Here is a 22,502-nt window from a genome sequence, read left to right as displayed (position 1 = left end):
TAAACAGTGGGTCGGTTCTTGTGCAGAATTTTAAAAAAAGGAAAAGTTTCTCTCCGCGTGAAGACAGTGCACACGAAATCTGAGCCGCAAACAATAAAAAATAACTATTGATTTGGTTTGTGGGCCAACTACCACTTCCGCCACTGTGAAGGAACCCGATTGGCTCATTAGCTGGGGGAGTGACCGATGGAGGGGGACCGACGTTCGCGTTGGACCCATAGTAAAACTTACCCGGCTCAATGGAAGGAAGGCAGTAAGTAAAAACCCCACTAGATCACAGCGTCCAGATTGTACACACAATAAGTACACGCATTGTTTTCATAATAGCACTCCTGTCTGCTGGATGATGAGGCTTCATTACCAGAGCTACTCAATAACGAGTCAACTTTGTTAGTTCTATAAAGGTGACTTTCCCTCCAAAGCTCGGAAGAGGCCAAATCTGTTGTTGTTTTTATTCACTTATTAATTATAAAGTGAGGCTTTAATTTGGTTTGACTATGTAAAGTCAGTCTAATGGTGGAATCTCCTTTTAATAAACTTAAAAAATGGATGATTATTTTAAGTGGTGAAAGTTATTTGTATAAGTGGTGAAAATATTTGTTCACTTACTGCCGTTCTGCCCTGTAGTATTCCAAGGAGCTTCTAATTGTTGAACATATTTTAATTTTATGCTACTTCTAGTGCGTTACATTTTAGAGTACAATATTGTATTTTTTTTCACTGCTTCATTTATCAGACACAGTTACAATATGAACTTCGATTCAAAAACTTACAAAGAGTAATATATATCATATGATGCACTGTTAAATATAGTGAATTAAACTGCCCAACAACCCTATGGCCAATCATAACATTAGAATGCTACTTTATGACTTTTCACCTCAATAATGATAATCCAATATAATGGTTGAGATATAGTACTTTTATAAAATACGTGTACGTTTAATGTTTGAATTTGAGATCTTTTGTAGTAATGCGGTGGGATGCTGCTTATTCTTTGATAAAGGATCTGAATACCTCCATCATTGGTTTATATTATATATTATGTATATTTTCAATTTGATCAGGTCTGGATTTTTTTTATAATATTGTGACTCTAAAAAGTCTCCTAGCCTACTGAAGCTGGCAAATTCAGTTGCAGCTACAGGACACATTTCGATAGGTCACAGTTATCTTCTCCGTCACAAATAACTTTATTCTACTATTAGTTATTATATAGTTACTTTGAGTCATTATATAACCAGTTACAGCTACAGCTAGAATTATTGGCATCTATACCATGCAGCTACAACATGTTGCCTACATGTTGCCTTCATGGACAAGGGGCAGACGTTGCGAAGACGTGGCGATTTTCCGTCCTTTGCCCTGAAACGGGATGTTGCTCCTAATCAAAGGTACATCAAAGGTACATGGCCCGATCTGAAACATGAAACATCACACTGCCATAACTACACTCCAAGTGGTCACATCTTTACCACATTTCTTGATAACATGATAACAGTCACCTCAACACAGCTACATGTCAACATTGAGCCATGGCCATAGCGCCACCTACTGACAACAAGAAGTCAGACTTGTGGGGAAAAACCTCATCTCATTTACATGAAATTGACATGGGTGTACTCCGCGCATGATGTACACGGACACAGGAAGTGATATCCGCAACACATCCCGACTTACGACCCGGACGTGCACGTATGCAAGGGCCCGCATATCACTGCTTGCAGTATTGATTATATAGTTACCTGGCAGATATGAGTCAACATATGACATGTTATAGCTAAATAGCTAAAAGTATTGGCATTTATACCAGCTACAACATTGTTGCCTACATGTTCAAGAAGCACCGCAGAGATTTACTGATTTAATATAGCTCCTCTATGAGCCGCCTGCGATACCCTCCCTGACATCTCGTCTCAAATGTGGGTCTAGCCTTAAAAACCTCACGTCCTCTGCGACTAAATATATTCTTTTGTTAGACACTCCCTGCTTTTTAAATATTCACATCTTTCAAACGCCCAGCCACAAGCCCGTCGCACAGGCAATCTGCTAAAAACACTATTACCGATTCACACTTAGCATTAACATGGTTTTGGTGGATCAGATTGCAGTCGGACAGTGCCTGGCCACAAGAAAAGCACAGGTGTAAATGCACCCAAGACACACAAGGACAACTTGTGATCCGGTTATTTAACCCCGCCTCTGGAGGTGCTCAGGGACCCACTGAGACCACTCTGACCTGCTCTGAACTGCAAGTGTAAATGCAGCTGCATTCTCAACCCACAGCATATTGTCAACCCTCTGCAGCCGCATGAGCACCTGCCGTGACTCAGAGATGAGAGTCGGTCCAGGCGGTGTTAGGTCTGAAAGCTGAATTATGAATGAAAAGATTTGCTTTTTTATAATTAATGTTGTCTTGCATTTTCTTCCGGCCAATGAAATATATGCTACGTCATCGCATTCTCGGCTGACGACACAGACACAGATTTGAATGAATTAGCAATTGAAGTGAACTGCATTTGTTCCGTCACCACTGTATATTGGACTGTTGTTAAAGCTCCATCATCAGTTAACGGTCCCAGAAAATGAGGCCGGTCTCCAGCAGCAGCAGCAGCAGCAGCAGCAGCAAACCCCCCGCCCCTCTCTCGGTGATTGGCCGAGCGGCCCTGTCAATCGCGGTGCGCCGCGCCGCCACTGGTCCGCGACGACTCTCCCTTTAAACGTTAGCTGCGCGGTGCAGATTTTTTTTTTTTTTTTTTTTGGAGGGGTGGACTTTCTAACCAAGTGCTCGCACACACTGACTGACAGAAGCCCCGGCCACCGTGAACCCTCCGCCGGCGCCGAGGACATGCTGTAGCCGCCCCCGTCCCCGTCCCCATCCCCTCGTGCGAGCAGCGGCGGTCCGGTCGAGAAAACCATGGAGCCGGAGGAGAAACCGACATATGGTAATTATTGAAGTCCTGCCCTGGAGACAGTCCCTGGAGACAGTCCCTGGACACAGTCCCTGGAGACAGTCTGCGTTGCCGCAACTTGAACTTTCGCTCTTAATATACATTGTTTTTACCAGTGGACTTTGTCTGAATATGAACATGGAGCGTGTCTCTCTGAATAGTGAGTGAACTTCTTCACCCGCGGTCACAGTGAGCATTTGTTTTTGTCTAGTTTAGTTCTGTCCTGTTTTGGGCAAGTGGGCAAGATGGTGGCTCGCGTGTTGCCAGGGTGTACACCAACAACAACAACAACAACAACAACAGTCATCCCAGTTGTCCAGTTGTCCAGTTGCTGCCACATTCCTTTAGACCGGCGGGGTCAAATCAAGCGCCTCTATGTATAGAGCTCAGCTCATCAAGAGAATGCCACACGCGTGCGAAGAGGGGGGTCTTCAGTGTCTCTTGGTACACTGTCACACACAGGAGAGATATCACACACACACACACACACACACAGTCTGTGTTTTATCCAAAATCTAATCTCGGTTTACACACTCTCTCTTCTGTGGCTGTGCCCCCACCCAGAGTTCATTCTTTGCGGTTTGGAGACTATATGCCCCTCCTTACCGCCCCAGTATACCCTGTTATAAAAGTGTTTGTACAGTGTCACACCCCGACACAGCCGCTCGAGATGCACTGCGCGTGTTCCGAGCAGGCCTTCGTCCTGATGACAAAATCAGCAATAAATGATTCACACACAATCGAGACAAATCGCGCGTGTGCGCGGGGCATGGTGCGAGCGTGATAGGCCTCGTTTTGTGTCAAAATAAACCCTCATCGTTTGTGTGCAATAGCAAAATAAATGGTGATATTTTTTTTTCCTAATTCTCCCTGTTCTGCAAGCAACGTGTTTTGCAGGGTTCACCCTGACCCAGATATCTCTGTCGCGGAGCTTAAGATGTTCCTCCGTCTGCTGGTTTTCCACGATGGGGCTTCAATGTATTGTTTTCCTCCTCTCCTCTGCACACGGCCCCGCTCCACTCTGCCTGCCACATGATGGATAATTGACTAACATTTCCAGAGCCCTTCACGAACAAAGAAAAAAAAAAGGAATCACTGCGTCAATCACTGAGTGTTTGTGCGTTTGTAACAACCCAAATACTTGGGAAAGTCTTACACAGAGTAAGATGACAAATGTGGAAGAAGCAGAGGAGCGACGTGACTGCATTTAGACACGCTTGGGGACGAGATGGTGGTGACTGGGCAGGGAATTCGCAGTCGTATGGAGGCGAGAGCCCACTGGAAAACAGCTGGTGCAGCAAACGCACGAGTATCTCTCTAGTGCATTTTGAGACTCGAGGCAAAGCAGCTAAAAGAAAAAAAGAAGAGGGCAAGAGCGAAACTCTGAACAAGGCCACAGGGAGAGCCAGTTCGGAGTAAAGTGTAGGATCTGCCCCGCTTTTGCATGTTGGAGTAATTTCAGGGCTGCGATAAATGAAGAAACCTCAATGACAGGACGAGAGGCAGCCGTGCAGCCATGCAGCCATGCACTGGTGGAGATCAGGCATAATTATAAGCCCTGTTTAGGAGCGTGGTTTGAAACCCGATGCCGAGCCTCGCGTTTGTTAAAAGCTTCTCGGAGCTACACTTTTTGTAGCTGTTTTTGGGTTCAGTGACTGCACGGTGCAGTTACTCCCTCCGTATACTTCTAAACAAACAGCCGAAGACATCGCCGTCATTACCGCCACCCGTTTCCACTTTACTGTGACCCCTAACAGCCCAAGCAGGACCATGTGACTCCCCGCTCACTGTCTAGCGGTGTGCTGCCAACTTGCCTGCAGTCCTGAGAAACAAAGGCGCGTAGAGAGCGAGTGCGAGGAGAGGGATTGGTTATTAAGGTCAGGGAAAATGAGTTTGGGCCCAGGGAGAGGTCGGATGTGGAAGCAGGACCACCCCAGAACTCCAGTCAGTAGCCGGGTCCTCTGATCTTGGCTGATCTCACTGGCTCTTCACCCCTGAGAAACATTTCTCTCGTGGAACTTAAACTGCGACTTTTGTTTACTATGACTAACTACAGCTGCTTTGTAGTCATTTGGTCATAAAAACACAATATCTAATCCAGAAAATCTCACTGTGTTTGCTTCCTGTTCGCCGCTGTGAGTAAATAGTCTTCTGTCTTGTGTTAGAAGTTTGTCAGACGTGGAAGAAGGAGCGAGGCAATAAGAGATCAGGGTTTCGATAAAGTAAATTTTCCCCAGATAACGCACCAAGCTCAGTATTCCTGCTGTTGTTAGAAAATATTGCATCCAGATATTATGGGACAGAAAAAACTTTTCACACTCATTTGTGTGATATAACTTTGGATGTTGAAGAAAACTCTGATCAGTTTTTTCATAGACTTGTGTGTGATTAGAGTGTCATTTCCTTGAAAACACTATAAATAGATGTGAACTGGACTTGGAACACTCCACGCCCTCTTACTGTAATGAAAGACATGGGGGAGACACGCAGGGAGGGAGCACACGCTGTAACCTCTACAGGATATTTAAGTGACTGTAATATAACAGTCCCTTTGGATATAGTCTTGTAGTTTTTTTTAACTTGCTGTACTTTCGCAGTTAAGCTTCTCGTAGCACGGTGCTTTTCTGAGTTTGAAAGGATGTGATTAACCCAAACAGCCTAAAAAATCCCTCTATTTCATCACTAAAAAGAATACCTTTTACAGAACTTAGTAAGTCAAAGTACTCTTCACATCCTGGTCAAGTTTGTGAAGGGTACTTTTCAATCCTTTTTTCACTGCAGCAGACATCCTGACCTGTCACACATTGGTGTCACAAATGAATTAGTCTGCTGTGACGAATCAGTATATCTGGTCTTTAGACAGAAGTGTAAATAAAAAGATTTTTCAATAAAACTCACCCTGGATACTTAAGTTTCTTTAAATTAATTAATTATGTGCGAAGGGGCAAGGCTACAATGTTATTTCTTACGGGGGTGTTATACCGTAACATGTCAAAAATGTCTGCTGTGAAAAAGGTTGTGGTGGTAAAAAAATAATGAAGCAGATACATTCAGGAATGTCAGGACACAAGAGACAATGTCCAAAATAAACACTGTACCTGAGTGGGAAACACCATTCAAGATGTTACATTTGGTTTCAGTTTCACGTTTGACTTTGTTTCGCTGGAAACGGAAAGTTTCAACACGACCTGTAACATCAGAGAAAGGACAATTGACGGAAGCAAGAGCCATTGTTGTGGTGATGTGATGTCTTTGCCATCCAACAAAAAAACTAAATTCCCTACAAACTATTGCCGTCCTCTTTCACCGTGTCCCTCTGTGAAAAAAAAAGAAAAGAAAAAGCTTTTTGTTTTGGAAATTACAGCTAAACCAGTGCTTGTGATGGGAATTCCTGTGCACAGCAACATTGGCCCTGAAGCAAGAATAAAATGGATGGAAACTCTCAGTCATCCCAGATAAATGTTCTGTTCCTGTCAGCGTCTGTAAAAAGAAAATGAAAAAAGAGAAATTGGCATGTAGCTCCTCTGTGGACTACAGAACAGAGACTGGTCCAAAAATGGGAGCTGGAGAGATTTTTGTTGTTGTTGCTCTCAGTGCAATACTGCCATGTCCCCACAAGATGGGAGAGAACGCTCTGAGTGGACGAGATCAGCGTGGATCCTACTTAATCTGCTCCACATGGCAGTTAGATTACATTACAAAATTAATCTTTTTTTCCCTCCAACCTATTAATACTGTGGGCTCTCACTTCATGCCAGTGATGACATTTGTTGCCACAAATATCCTGCACACCTGAATCTTACCTGTCCCCCTCCACGGCAGCTATGCAAAACGCCACCGGAGGCGCACTTCCTCCTTGTTTTCTCCGAACACATGTTTTTCATAGCAGCCACACAACTTTTCCACCGCACGCACACACAACAACAACAACCGCCCCCGTCCTTCCTTTCCGATGTCTCTCCCTGTACACGACTCTTCTTGGCTGTTTCGATGGCTGTTTGGAGACTCCAGTCTCTAAGTGGAAGAACCTCACAGAAAAGGGTGGGAGGGGAGCGAGGGAGGGAGACGCACAGGTGGAGCACAGATTGGAAACAGGCAGTTTGTGTCAGCATAAAGACGGAGGGGGGAAGTGTGAGGTGAGCTGAGGTGGAGCTTTGCTGGCTGCTCGGGCACACAGCCGTTCAGGGACAGGTTGGACTGGTTTCCCCTCCATTACACCCGCATCTCTTTTAGACCAGCGGAGCGGGAGGAAGAGGTGAATAGAATAGAAACCGGGGGAACTGTGGAAAGAGTTCAAAGGCTTCTCTGTACATTTCAACATTTTGACCCAGAAAGGAATTTCAAGATGCCTGAGGATGGACAATACTATGGGAAGAATGGTAACGGCTTTTCTTTGCTTCACTTTTATATTAATTTGCATCTTTTATTTATTTTTTTCATTATGCCTTCATCAAGGACAAGTCGAACTGCTCGTGCTTTACTGGTCGATCTGTACACCTTTCTTTTTTTACTGGGTTGTGTCATGATTTGTGTAAGTAGCTGTGAGTGAAACTGGAGCAGCAGTATCAGCATGTCAACACTGTTTGTGTGTGTGCGTGCGTGCGTGCGGAACCTGCTACTGCTGGCATTGTTTGATTGTACAGGTGTGTGTGTGTGTGTGTGTGTGTGTGTGTGTGTGTGTGTGTGTGTGTGTGTGTGTGTGTGTGTGTGTGTGTGTGTGTGTGTGTGTGTGTGTGTGTGTGTGTGTGTGTGTGTGTGTGTGTGTGTGTGTGTGTGTGTGTGTGTGTGTGTGTGTGTGTGTGTGTGTGTGAGCAGGCAGCTCTTTTATAAGTGTTTTTCTTGATCAAATGTTCCTGTGTTGTGTAGATAACCACCAGGCTTTTCCTTCTCAAACCGTATAAATGCTTAATTTGGCCTGTCACTGATTCCTGCAGCTGCAAGGCTTCACTTGACTTTTTGACGAGTCTGTAAATGATATTTGTTTATATTCATCGTCACTGGAAAAGCCCAGTTGGCATTAATATTTAAACGGTTGATGGCACCTCAGGCCCACAATACAGACACAGGCTTACGTATTTGAAATACAAAGATGGTGCTCTCTCTCTCTAACAGGAAGCTGTGACCTCAAAGAGCTCATCTGATAAATGCTTGCTGCAGCATTATCCCGCTCACCACATACATAATTGATATGCAAAGACGCCACAGAGAATATCGTAGTCCTGAATAGACTCTTAGGGCAAGTTTGTGGACATGGCACGATTTTGATACAAGGCCATTCATACCCTTTTACAACGACATAGAAATGCATTAAAATACAACACCAAGACGACCTCCTAAGGAGACCGGATCCAATAATAAAATGTTACACATGCACATGTACATGCTGCAGTAATGGTCGGAAGACCGATGGTAATGATTCAACAGATTTAAAGGTCTGAGAAGGCAGAGCAGGCACTCCTGATGTCTCCGGTATCTCAGTCCTGAGAGTTCAACCTTGTAGCTAAGTGCTAGATGTTTTAAGGATAATTAAAACATTTTATTTTCTTAATGAATTTGGAAGAAATCCCAACCAAACGAATTATTTAGCCAAGCTTGACAGTGGCTGTTCTTGGCATGAAATTAAAATTTGACCTCTTTATAAAGATTTCTTGGGTTTTTGGAATGAATCCATACTGACATGGCATTATTTGCTTGTCGCAATAAAGTTACTGCAATAAATTATTCACACCCCGTCTATTGGCTGTACAAGTTGTGGTGGCTCTGCCTTTCACATGGGTTTTCTTCTGCTTAGTCACCAGGGAGGAATTTGTTGGGTTGCCAGGCGTGTCTGTCTGGAGGGAAAAGTCATTTGACAGGAGAATGGGAGGAAAAGGGAGGGGGGGGGCTAACGTTCCTTAAATTTAAATCATCTCTCCCTTTTTAAAACGTCAAGTTTGGGTTCATGGTGCCTTTCTGCTTTTCTGACACTCACCTGCAAGCCATGTTTTCAATAGTCACAGTGCTAAGAGTGATAAATGCACCTCTTTCTTTCATGCAGGCGAGCCCAGGAAGTATGACGCAGCCTTCAAGGGCCCGATCCAGAACAGGTGAGATAGAGATGTGATTTTTATTTTTTTAACCCTGGTTTTCACTGTGTGTAAATTAGCACAGAGTTTCTTTTAACCCTCCAACCTTCTGCTCTCTCTCCTTTCTTAGAGGCTGCACAGACATCGTGTGCTGCATCCTCTTCATTCTTGCCATAATAGGTTATATTGCAGTGGGAATACTCGGTAAGTAACCTACCCAGCCTACCTACAAATAAAAAAAAATAGCCCCAAAACAACCACAACCTCTGGTGAGCTTTTCCTTTCTGTTTTTGGGCTCCCAGCCTGGTCCCAGGGTGACCCCCGAAAGGTGATCTATCCCACCGACAGTCGAGGCCAGTTCTGTGGACAGGCTGGCACCCCACTTGAGTGAGTATCTTTTTCTAGTATAGTTGAAATTATTCCAACAGATACTGTTTACAAAAAATAGCATTAGGAGAAATGTGTTTGGTCAAAAACGATTGGCCAGTGGATTGAACAGGACGACACCAGGAACGACCTCAAACATCACCCTGATGGAGGCGAGACAGCCAAAGCACAAAGGAAGCACGACGCACAGATACTGCTTTAACACCCTTCATGCACTGTTCTGTGTGTGTTTTGTTTTTCTCTGCCCAACAGGAACAAGCCACAATTGTTCTACTTCAACATCATGAAGTGTGCCAGCCCCATGGTGCTGCTGGAGTTCCAGTGTCCGACCACACAGGTCTGACCTCCACTCTTCTCTCATCATTTTCTCCTCTGATCATATAAAACTATTGCTGTATCCAACCTCATTACCACATACCATCTGTTTCGTTCTATAAAACGTAAAAGGGAGTGATATAATATTTGTGCCAGTGTGCCATAGTCAAAGTGGGAGGCAAAACAGATATCAGTCTTTCTTTATTTTCTTTCTTACCTCAACAAAAACTTGTTTTAGTTTTTAATAGCTGTCAATCGCTTCTGCATTTCCTGTGTACACTGCACTGTGGGATAATAGTGTCCATCAACAGCAGACTCAGACATCCAGTGTTTTTCAGTCGGAGCACTGGCTGTTTTTGAGTTTTCGTTCCCACTTGGAATACACTGCATGCTCACAACCTGCTTAGAATTTGTATTTTATTTTGATGGAATTGGGACTCCTGCCTTTGTTTTCTTTCTTTCACCACGACCAAATTATTCAACTCTTTACTGTGCTGCATTCAGTACCTAAAATCATAACCACCTGAAGTTGATGTGACTGCATCTTGCTGCCTCCTGTTTAGATGTGTGTGGAGAAGTGCCCCGAAAAGTTCCTGACCTTAGTCAAAGCCTACACCAACAAAAAGGACTTTGACTACTACAAGAACTTCTGCAAGGAAGGCGTGACCAACACTATGGTGAGTGTGAAGCCGTGTTGCTGAGTTTAGACTTCCTTTCCAACGTCACTCTGCATGGCCTCAAGAGTTTTGACTGTCCACAAACCTTATCTGTTTTGGAAACACTGTGTTTCAGGGTATACCAGAAATCCTTAAGTTAGGCCTCTGTCCTGCCATGCTGACCCCCAGCAAGCCCTGTAAGTTGGATCTTCCAAAACACATTGTTAATACATTTTATGTCATTTTACTGAAAAAAGGACACATGGTCTCCTGCTCAAACTAGTCTATCTTTAAATTTCTTCCACTTGTCGTCCAGTCACACGCAGGTGTTTCCCAGCATTGGGCCAGAAAGGAGGCGTGATAACTGTGGGAAACAACTCTCACTTTGATGATGGAACCGGGAAAATGTTAGACGCCAAGGACCTTGTCGCTGGAGTAAAGTGAGCACATCTCTGGCGTTGTTGTGACATACTTACTTTTGAGTGTCACTGCTTGAAACAAGCGTTGGCCTGTCCCGGGCCTGTCCTTGGGCCTGCCACATTAGATTTGACGAATGTTGCCTAAGAGGAAATTCCACGATGCTTGAATACAAACACTCAGGAATCTCTCCACAGGAATGCCACTGTGGTCATTGAGGCTCGTCAGGTGGTCATGAAGATCTTTGAGGATTACACCCAGTCCTGGTACTGGATTCTCATGTAAGACATAAACTGGCTTTCGTAAATCTTCTCCTTGTTCACTTTGATCCAGGTTTGTTTGTGCAGCATGAACAGCGACTGGTTTCACAGCTCACTCTCGCCCTCTGTGCCTCCCTTCCCTTCTCACACACCCTCAACTCTCTCTCTCCCTGCAGAGGGCTGGTAATTGCTATGCTCACCAGCCTGCTCTTCATCGTCCTCCTGCGCTTCCTGGCTGGGATCATGGTCTGGGTCATGATTGTGCTGGTGATACTGGTGATAGGATATGGTGAGAGCAAAAGCACCCATTGTCATGCTCACCTTAGAATATATTGTTCAGCCCTCAACAGGCCTGTTCCTGAAAGCAGTTGGAAAACGCTGAGATGGGAAACTTAAGTCTTTGTTTACCGACAGGACGAGTATGTTTCCTTACTACACGCTGATTCTGGACTATACCACTGTATACTGCCAGTCATGAACTTTAAAGTCTCAGGTTTTTAGTCCCTCACTTCACATCATTTTTCCACAATCACTGTTGATTTCACTCCACTATACTAGCAGCCAAAGCCGTTAGTTAGTTGAAATCCACAGGGCGATCCAATACTTGCACAGCCGGACTTCAAGCAAACTGTGACTTCATAATGCCACTGTTAAATAAACCACAAAGAGACGCAAATTATTTTTTTCAAAAACAGTAGGCTTTTTTGAGATGTTCCTGTGTTTCTTTGTTTTCTTCAGCTGTAAGCAGCTCATCCATTTCTTTGTGTTGTGAGAGAATAGTGTGCAACAACAGCACATTTAAAAATATCTTGATTTTGTCATGTTGCCAGTGCAAACGCCACTCCCTACTTAAAATGTGCTTATCCTGCGTGTGCATGGTATAAGTCGTCATCAATGGAGCTCAGATACTACAGTAACCGATAAATAAAGGGCAGGGAAATCTTGTGGTGCTAAGATATGTGGTGGAGGACCATGGTGCTCCCGAGACGTGTCAGTGGGCTCCAGCCACAGTGACGCCCAAAACCGGGGCCGAGACAATGCAAGTGAAAGGGGGGGGGGGGCAGTCTCTCAGTGGTAACTGAAGGCTATTGTATGGGAATGTTCAAATAAGTCCTAAAGTAACTTAAACTGACCAACAGTTCAAGAGTGTCACACTGCCATCCCTGCACATAAGGTCCTTTATACAGGTGTGTGTGCTGGCGGAGCCCCTGGAATATGAACGGTCCACAGTTTATCTATAAACACAATTTCCCCAATCTGATAATGAACCCACCCATATTTGATTCGAGGGCGTTAATATATAAATTTCATGATGTTGAGATTCCTCAAACGGTTAGCTCTATGTAAGACTGCTTGAAACACTGGGTGGCATTATGAGCCAATGTTTCAACCCATGATATGCCAATTTTTTAAACATTTGGTAAGAAAGATGCTATTAAACCCACCATTAATGTTTCAAACTGTCATATCATTAAGTTTCCAGCTTAAAAAAACAAACATTTAAAGTGTACAGCATCTCATTAAGTGGAGGAATCTCAGTGAGTGTCATACAAAACACACTGCAGTTGAAGATCAGATAACAAAATATTGATAGAACCAAGGTTTTCTTTTTAACCCATGTAATCCTCATATGCAGAGCTCTTAATTATTACTCTGAAGTGAATTTCTTTTTTTTTAGATCCCATCTTTAAATGCTTTCAGCCTTGTTCTTGGGTTAACTACATTTAATAATTTTACTTCAGTGAATGTTATAACTACATGGTGAATTCTATATTCATAAAAACCTTTCATCTCCATTTAGTCCAGTTTATAAACCGCAGTCTTCAAATGCTCTAATCCCATTTACTCAATATGATTAATGTGAAAGCAATGTCTGATCAGACCATGAATATGAGATTATTTTTCCTTGATGTGTGTCCTAAGGTTCATACTTAAAAAAAAAATAGTTTAAACAGAGATCATGAAATATTTTGCAGTACTGTGATTGTTTAATGAAAACCTCAGAACATTTGTTCTGAGCTGAGAGTGAATCCACCATCAGGAATGATTTCGAATTTGAGGGCAGAGTTGGTGTTACGTAAAATAAATATTAAGGTATCACATTATTGATAAGGAAATGAAACTTCGTGAGGCAACCTGAAGAGAGAAACTCTTTCTCTCCTCCAGTGAGCAGGTTAACATTCACAGGGTAAAGCTGGCTGCAGCTGTAACCGCACTAGATCGTCTTTTCTGGAATGGAAAACCAAGACTTTCCTTCGACTCAGAGTTTCTGTAAACCTGCTCTCTGGGACAGATGCCTGGATTCTGTCCTGCCCAGAAGCTACACCCCTGATATTTCCTGCCCAATTACATTTTTGAAAAAAGTTTTTGACTTTATTTTTTCATCCCAAATTTTGTCTCTGCTATGTTTCACACACATACTGATTCTGTTTAGTTTTTTTATCCAGTTGCTTACCATTCCAGTGTCTAAAGATGCAGTGTTTGTCGTTGGTGCTCAGGTATCTTCCATTGCTACATGGAGTACGCTGCCCTGAAGGGAGAGCCAGGGGCTAACGTGACTCTACAGGACCTGGGCTTCCAGACGGACTTCTCAGTCTACCTGCAGATCAGACAGACCTGGCTGGCCTTCAGTCAGTACACAGCACAGATATTTCACCTATTAACATGCAAGATTAATTTAAAATGGGGGCGCTTATACGATCTCCCCTCTCTGCCACTCCTCTCGCTTAGTGATTATCCTGGCCATCGTGGATGTCATCATCATCCTCCTGCTCATCTTCCTCAGGAAAAGGATTCTCATTGCCATTGCTCTCATCAAAGAAGCCAGCAGGTCAGACTTCACATTAATGACGCACAGGAAGTAACCAAAAATATATTTCAAAGTACCTGGATGTGTTTAACCACCCGTGACGCTGTCGTTGTGTTTACAGAGCCATTGGGCACGTGATGTGTTCCCTTCTCTACCCACTCTTCACCTTCTTCCTCCTGGCCATAGTTATCGCCTACTGGGCAGTTACTGCCGTGTATCCTTTCAAGTTTCAGTCCGTCAATCTTATTATTCGAGGCTCAGACAGTCAGAAACCTGGCAACACAGCTGGAGCTGCTCATGAGCATTTAACCACAAGCGGGTAAAGTGGAGTGATCGCATCTCGAGGAAATAATGCTGTGTTCCTGTTAAGTTAAGATCATAAGTTCAGAAGTAACAACTTGAACTATGATGCAACATGTTGTTACGGTCGGACATGGCAAAACTGGAGAATTAGGCCAAACCCAAACGTCCACTCTCTGGACTTTCGGACTTCTGAGACTTTTGCAGTACAAACATTGATGATCTATGAAAGATCTGTACAGTCTGCTGCTCAACACTACCAATGCTATAGTGACATCAAACCCTCAGGGCCTGAAAATATAATGTGTAAGAGGATATTGGTCAAATCCAAATTATTATGCCCCTTCGTCTTCTAGATGTGCACTGTGAAATCTCACTACCTTGCACATAAAGTTGCACATTAAATTACTGTTAATATTATTCCTGTGCTTTACATGGTCACATCTGTATTGCTGTGAAATAAGAGTGCAACTGTAAACTTCCAATCAATGTCAGATGAGGTCTGCAACCCAAGTGGAAAGTTGAAACCCCTTCTGGACTTGGTGGACTGTGGAAAGGCCTTGGCTTTTCCAGACTTTCCTGGGAATGTGCCTGTTCAGTTACAATGAGGTCCAGACATTTGGATTCAGCCGTAGTTTTGCAGTGAGCAGCTCCTATATGCAAGTGTGTGAAACTGCTGGAGCATGTGTGAAGTGGGTCGGCAATTAATGTTGGGGTTTGGACACGAGGAGACGAAACACTCGAGCAGTCTGGGTTGGAAAATATTTGAGTTGCTTTGGTTCAAAGCATCTGCAAAACTCAATGTGATGTGATGACAGTACATACGATCTTGATTGAAGTTGGCATTTGTTGTAAGCCTGATGGTCGTGATCCTTGACCGAACTGATCAGTTTCCTGTCTACCTCAAATGAGCCCATCTACAAAATTTTCAACGAGACGGCGTGTGAATACTCCAGAAACGTTTGTGAGCCTGCTGTAAGTTTTCCTATTTCTCAAGAGTTAGTGTTGGAAAACTGATAAATCCTTTAAGTGTATGTTTACATGGAATCTGTGTGTAGACAATCTCTCCATCCAACCCGTTTCTGTGCTCAGAACTACTCGACCAGTCCTATGAAAGCGCAGTGCCCTGACTCCCAGTGCCTCTTTGCGTTCTACGGAGGAGAAACGGTTTACCACAAGTACCTGATCGCCCTGCAGTTCTACAACGTCTTCCTCTTCTTCTGGTGCGCTAACTTCGTCATCGCTCTGGGACAGATGACGCTGGCCGGGGCTTTCTCCTCGTACTACTGGGCCTTCAACAAGCCCGGCGACATGCCCGCCTTCCCAGTGTTTTCTTCCCTCGGGAGGTCTCTCAGGTGTGTGCGTGGAGCAAGTACGTTGGTACATTTCACATCTCTTGCGATTGTCCTGTGTTCCAACAGCAGGTTTTCTTTGTCTTGTTGTAGGTATCACACAGGAAGTCTGGCGTTCGGCTCCCTCATTCTGTCCATAATTCAGATCATCAGGGTTCTGCTGGAGTATCTGGACCACAAGCTCAAGGGTTTGTTACTTTAGTGGATCACAATCTAATATGTAGATGTCTAGTCAAGACCGGTTTGAGTTAGTGGCTATAAAGATGTCAGTGTTGGAAAACTGCTTTAGTTTGATTGGACAGTTTCTCCCTCTAGTTGTTTATTTATTGATTTCAATTTCTAATGCATATTTGGGTTTTCAAACTTGTTCACTTTTCATGGAATCGTTCACAGGAGCCCACAACAAGTTCACCAAGTTCCTGCTGTGCTGTCTGAAGTGCTGCTTCTGGTGTCTGGAGAAATGCATCAAGTTCCTCAACAGAAATGCCTACATTATGGTGTGTGTGGTTTCCTTTTTTTTAATTTTTTTTTATTCCATTCAACTCCGCCAACCCCTGGCATCATCACATTTGAGGCCCACTGTTGTTTATTATTTGGAAGCATTTTGATGTAATTAGTGCATTTTGCCTCTAGGTGGCAATTTATGGCAAAAACTTTTGCACCGCCGCCAGAGATGCCTTCTTCCTCCTCATGAGAAACATGATCAGGTGAGGGTAAATGATATACAAAACATTTACATAAAATGTAAAAAATTCTTTTTTTGCAAAGGTTAAAATTATTCTTTTTTTTAAATCCCCCAGGGTGGCTGTCTTGGACAAAGTGACAGATTTCCTTCTGTTTTTGGGCAAATTGCTCATTGTTGGGCTCGTGGGTGAGTCTGTTTATTTAATCCTTATTCTTAAGGCCTTCAAATGCTTTTGTAATTTATAGTATTTATCTCATAATCTGTACATACCATCATAATGAACTCATTCAAAGTCAATCAGTGCAACATAGAGGCTTTTGTACATATACAGCTGCTGTGGTGTCAGAAATACAGTATTAATGTACTATGAAACTGTACAGTGGGTGAATTATGCACATTTAGAGTTTTCTTTGGTCTTGTGTCCGCAGGGGTCTTTGCCTTCTTTTTCTTCTCTGGCAGAGTGAAGGCATTTGAGAATACAGCTCCCAATCTCCACTATTACTGGGTACCCATCCTGGTGAGTGCCGTGATCCTCCTGTTCCCATTCTGTTGCCCCAGCTTTTTTGGATTCTGATCAAAGTTAAAGTTGCTTTACAAGTGTTTTAAGTGAAATGTATGTATGGTTCCTGTCCTCAGACGGTGGTGATTGGCTCGTACCTCATCGCCAACGGATTCTTCAGTGTGTACGCCATGTGTGTGGACACTCTGTTCCTCTGTTTCTGTAAGTAACACCTCCTCGGTTATCTCGACATCCATGTGAACTTATATAGATTATCTGATGGACTTTACACTGGCAAGAACAGCACACAAGGTTTAGGAATCAAAAGCATGTGTCCGAAACAACGCTGTAAAACCATGAGATGTGAGAAATGCACAATAAAACAGGAAATGAATATGAAATGTCAAAATAAAAGAACGCAGGCCCTGAGCAGCTGGCGGAGACATGACAGATGAGGTGCGTCGAAGAAAGGACTTTGACTAATATAATATCATTCATTGCAAAATGCCAAGCTTTATAATCAACTGATCAAAGCTCTTCTCTCTTCAAACTCTTACTTTGCCTTTGGTGTTGGGCTATCACTAATTCTAAATTGCATGAATATGGTGTGTCAACATTTCACCACTATTTCAAAATAACCTTGGTGTCAAGCTGCATCTTTTTTAAATCTCAAGTGCTTGTGGTGCCTTTGCTTGCTTGCCTTTTGACGTTTCTTCTGTTTTTGTCTCTCCCTTCCTTTTTTCTCACTTGCCACAATTCTTCTCCCCTTCCTACCGGCCCCTTTCTATACTAATTTTACTGTTCCATCATTCACCCATACAAATACGTGCACACACACACACACACACACACACACACACACACACACACACACACACACACACACACACACACACACACACACACACACACACACACACACACACACACACACACACACACACACACACACACACACACACACACACAAAGGCGAAGACCTGGAGCGCAATGACGGTTCGGCCGCAAGGCCTTATTACATGTCGTCAACTCTTCACGAGATTCTGTGGAAGAACAAGGCCGAGGACCCGCCTTCGTCCTCTCTGCAACAAGACGATGAAGACGTCCAGTCGAAACAACAGCAGACTAAAGAGGAGGACGTGTCTTAGAGGAGTGTTGTAGGGAAAGATTTTACACTGAATTACGAGCACAAGAAAATCCAGCACTTAAAAAAAAACCCTGCTATATTTGAAGACTGCTGTAATATGAAGGAGGTGGCACTGTGTTGTTGCCCGTTGGGAACTTCTTGTTTGCACTTAACCCATTGGTCCCAGAGGCCGATTGTGGTGCTACTATGGAAAAAGATGCCTTAGAGTGGCAGAGGTTCCGTGTTTTTGCCTGACTACACTCACGCAACTGGATTCAACCCTCTGTGTTGATGTGAATGAAAGACTGACTGCTTTTAGTCACAACTGACTGGAACGTTGGAAATGAGATTTTCTTTTTTAATTGACCATTCACTAAATCCCTCACCCAGGCAGCGATTGTCCAATCCTAGATCAGCAACCATAGCGGGGTCTTGCAGGCCTGGCAGGCTTTGGGTTTCTGAAGATGTTAAAGTGCTGCATGTGGCTGTAGTAGTAGCAAAATTTAAAACAACGGTGCAACAGTTTAATGCATGGACCCTGCAATGTGTCATTTTCTCTAACTAGATGCAATCATTAGCATGTCCAGCTAAGTAGTTTATTCCTACAGTAGTAGACTCACTGTCAAGGCTAATATTATTATCAAATTTGCCACCGTGTAGTGTTTCCTCTTTATGTAGAAGCCTTGTCTGGATGCTATCAGAGTTTAGGCAAACATCAGCAGCCCAGTCCTCTTTATTCGATTTCACAAGGTTAAGACTCTGACAACACTCGCCAAATCCGCGGTAACAATAAGTTTGTCAAACAAATTGGTTAGTCCTCATTCTAAAAGCCCTTTCTCTTTAATTGTGGAAAGTAACATATTGTTTAAAAAATACACACTTCTATTATTTCCATCAATGGAGCACAAATGTTACCATTTTTATTATATAAGTTTGTAAACTAAACTGCCAAACTGCTAATGAGATAATTCTGATCCATGAGGTGCATGTTTAAGATCCCTTTACAGGACTTTCATTTTTTAAAAGACGAAAGAAACTAACGTAAGCTTAAGCAGAAAACTAGTTACAGCTGATAAAAGGGCTTAGCATCTCGTCTGTTGGAATGAGCGCATGGGATTATAACACAAACGTAATTCGCTGCATGATTGACGTGATGAATTGATGGTCTCCTGTTGTAGGTGATAAGATTGACGTTGTTTTAGAAACTTTCCCTCGCTGACATCCAGGTCTTTCTTCATCTTCTCATGATATGGTGCTTTTTGAATGTGTGTAGTCGGTGACGTTGGTCTTAAATGGGATGGGTAAAACTGCTTAACTGAATAATTTGACATTATTTGTACAATCTGAGGTCACCTGATATTTAAAAAAAAACGCATTATTATCCCACTGCCGCTTGGCGAGTTGAAACTTGAAGCCGTTCATGTGCCTAAGTTACAGTGTTAATGCTTGTCTGTGATTGAAAAATTTTAAGGTACCTGATTGTTTACAGTTTATGCGAACAGAACGACACGATCATCAGTGCTACTTGGGCAATATGCTGTACTATCAATGCACTTTTCTGTTCACACAAAGCCATAACAGATTTGTATCTGTATAAATGAATGCTTTTTTTCTTAAAGCTAGTTCTATTATGTTGAAGTTTTTTAATATAAAGCCGTGCAGAGAGGCATTTAGGTCAGTTTTTACAGAGGACTGTGGGCAGCGCAGCTGGTTGAATAAACTGTATTTGAAGCAACAAGTCTTCATTGTGTAAAACAAGTGTTTAAGCTTAAATAGATGCACGTTGTTGCTACAATAGATGCCCCTGTTTTTCTACTCAACCCGACACAAGCCAATTTAACTTTGCCCTTCTTCAGATTAACTGTGGCTCTAATGATCTTGGTTCAACGCAGTTTTATATTCAATCTCATTCCAGTGGAGGATCTTGAGAGGAACGACGGCAGCCCGGAGAGGCCCTACCTGATGCCCGAGAGCCTCCGCAAAGTCCTGAATAAGAAGAACAAGACCCAGCCGGCTCAGTAGAGCACGTCCACTAAATGGTGTGAGCCTGAGCGAGGTAGGACTGTGGGCTAAAAGTGACTGTGGTCTGGTTTCAGTGGGAATGGGCTGGACAGGAACCCCCTAACGCCATCGATCACCAGGAAGTCTACAGGTGACAATCTGTGCGGTCAGCCATAGTTGTTTTTATACCAAATGTGTTAGAAAAATCAGTCCAGTGTGTCGCCCCATCAGGATCTAAAGAGGGGCTCGCATTCCCACGTCTTCCTTTCTGTGTAGATTTTAACATTGTGGAGCTTTTTGAGCACCTTTAACATCCAAAAACAATTTTAGTATGTTTTACAAATTTTTTTATTCAAACATACAACTTAATATGAGCATGGCTTCCTTTTTTAAATATTTTGTGTTACTTGAAGTTGCTATATAAAAGTTATCTATATGTTAGGGTGTTTTTTTTCTTGTTTAAAATGTGCTTTAATGTGCTTTTCATTCATAATGTGTAATAATATAATAAATAAATAATCTTATTGCTACCAAAGCCATTACCCTGCCAGTCAGGCATATTGTAGTCAAGGCCTTATCTTTTTTATCAGCAACCATATAGAGACAAAAAAGCCAACTTTATATTGCAACTGATGAAAAGGGTTATACTTTGGTTCTTATGTCATGTTTTCGAAGTTGGATTAAGAATGTTTTTGGAATAAAAACATAGTTTTGTACATAATTGTGTGAGACCGTTTCTCTTCTGAACTACTAGTTGTGTCCTTGCTCTCGTAGCTGTCCGCTGCCTGCTGCTGGCGTGAACCGTAACTTTTGCTGATTCGGCTTCACAAACATGCACAGTCATCCACATCCTCCACTGCTTCAGCATGGCGATTGGTTGATCCACGATGGCCCTGACGTACATGGTTTTAGTCTTGTGTGCTGATGGGGAATTTAATTTTTTTCCCTTATCAAGCATTCCAAGCCGTCCCCAGTATAGTTCAGATCTACAGATATTTGGTGGCATGAATTTGTCCTGAAATGCTGATGGCGTGCTCTCCTCTACCTTGACATACCTGTAATACACACTTTCCAAGGACGCACACAACTCCTAACACAATGTACTGCCTGCTGTTCTACCTCTGACCATGAGATGGAGTGCATAAACTAAAATAGGTCAGTTAGTCATGCAGAAGAAGTTCATATCTCTGCTTGTGTAAGTGTAGCCTGACAGTCACAGGAGTTTATGATTATGATCACATTTCTGTGTCATATCAGCACCTCATCAAAAAGCAGTGCATGACTTGTGACGGGTTGTGGACGCCACTGTCACTTTGTCTCTAGTCAAACGTGATGGAGACGCTGTATCTTGACTAGCTGTTTCACTGGGTTGCCAGTGTTCAGAAACACACAAAGCCACTTGGACTGTGTGTAAATGTTCATTTTTTTTACATGTGAGGTTTGAGTTGCACAGTCAAAAATCTGTACTTAATGATAACGATAAGTCTCGAAAAAGGGTGGACGCAACATTCGTGCCACCAATCCCCCAGCAGAAGAGCAGCAGCAGCAGCAGCAGCATATCAGATGTCAGCAGTGACACACATACCCCGACATACTCCGAATCACTGCAACGAGGCTGGCACACCACCAGCCACATGCATGAACCGGCGGAGAAAGGTCAGGCTGCAACACCAAGACCTTTTGTGAATTTAAAAAAAACAAAACTCCAACACTTTGGAATCACAATGAAGAGATTTCTTTATCATTGACTTGTGTGACAATACACACTCTTTTTTTATAGATAGATTTTTGCTGTATCAGACATCAACACATTGGCGGATTGCAAGCACGACTCATTAGCATCGTCACCGTTGCCATGGGAATATAAATTTCATTTAATCGTGTTTGCGGCCAAACTGGAATAACACAAGGATGGGGTTTTCTTAGCACTTTTGCGTCAGAGGTCCTGTGTGATTAACAAGGCTTGTCCCTGGAGGGTTTTTCTCTCATTCCAGTCTCCATGGCTGAGTCACTGGCCGGAGCGGCGGAGCTCTTGAGAGTGACTGGTATGCACTTTGATGTGTGCCACTGTGGCAACCTTCGAAAACAAAACCAAAAAGAGTGAATCGGCCTTTGGGTGAAACCTCAGCGTGTTTGCATTGTAAGCATTTTTTGCGTCAAACTAAAGTTTTGCGAGGTCGGGGAAGGTCTGGGGCGTGTCCCGCCACTTTTCTTTTGTGTGAGAAATCCAAAGGAAACCCTCGACCCACAACATCTGCAAAGACCAGCATCATCAAGATAGTTTCCTGTATTGTACTGTATTTGGGACATGAGCTAACATCGATCGGACATTTTGACGTTAGTGCCTGGATAATGGCCTGTGACCAAAAGCGTTTCACATGCGTTGATAAAGTGACGATGTCAGCCAACAGTTTGCTGGCTGACACATCCAGCAGGCAATGACAGACACAAGCATTAATGTTGATTAAATTTTTTGATATCAATTGATTTACACATATATAAGAGAAATATATATATTTATATACATACACAGATATAAATATGATGGAGAGCTGCACATATACCCTGTAGAACGGCTTTTTTGGGCACTCTCCAATGCAACTGCTAGTTAAGACCATAATATTAAAAAACAAAAGATAATCTAACACTGAAATTAATACACACAAGTACAGAAAATAT

General features: G+C 43.0%; 1 protein-coding gene across 6 annotated transcripts; it reads left to right on the top strand.

Annotated features, from left to right (window-relative positions):
• Positions 1-49: 49 nt before the first annotated feature.
• Positions 50-20,544, top strand: LOC118289257 (choline transporter-like protein 2). Of its 6 annotated transcripts, none has more exons than XM_035616105.2 (23): positions 50-253; positions 8,989-9,037; positions 9,147-9,220; positions 9,319-9,403; positions 9,656-9,740; positions 10,282-10,395; positions 10,511-10,571; positions 10,691-10,814; positions 10,989-11,072; positions 11,228-11,340; positions 13,550-13,681; positions 13,782-13,881; positions 13,982-14,074; positions 15,051-15,135; positions 15,253-15,515; positions 15,606-15,700; positions 15,906-16,009; positions 16,146-16,219; positions 16,313-16,383; positions 16,626-16,714; positions 16,834-16,918; positions 17,669-17,853; positions 19,738-20,544. In XM_035616105.2, exons 1-22 carry the CDS (start codon positions 187-189, stop codon positions 17,842-17,844), a joined length of 2,223 nt encoding a protein of 740 aa, XP_035471998.2. In that variant the 5' UTR covers positions 50-186; the 3' UTR covers positions 17,845-17,853; positions 19,738-20,544. The 6 variants fall into 6 exon arrangements, with proteins under 6 accessions (XP_035471998.2, XP_035472001.2, XP_035472000.2 ...); XM_035616107.2 differs by lacking the exon at positions 50-253 and adding an exon at positions 2,760-2,945; XM_035616106.2 differs by lacking the exon at positions 50-253 and adding an exon at positions 7,001-7,330.
• Positions 20,545-22,502: the final 1,958 nt, after the last annotated feature.

The sequence above is a fragment of the Scophthalmus maximus genome, chromosome 17, assembly GCF_022379125.1.
Source record: "Scophthalmus maximus strain ysfricsl-2021 chromosome 17, ASM2237912v1, whole genome shotgun sequence".
Lineage (NCBI taxonomy): Eukaryota > Metazoa > Chordata > Actinopteri > Pleuronectiformes > Scophthalmidae > Scophthalmus > Scophthalmus maximus.
The sequence above is the reverse complement of the archived record's forward strand: the minus strand, read 5'-3'. Positions and strand labels throughout refer to the sequence as shown.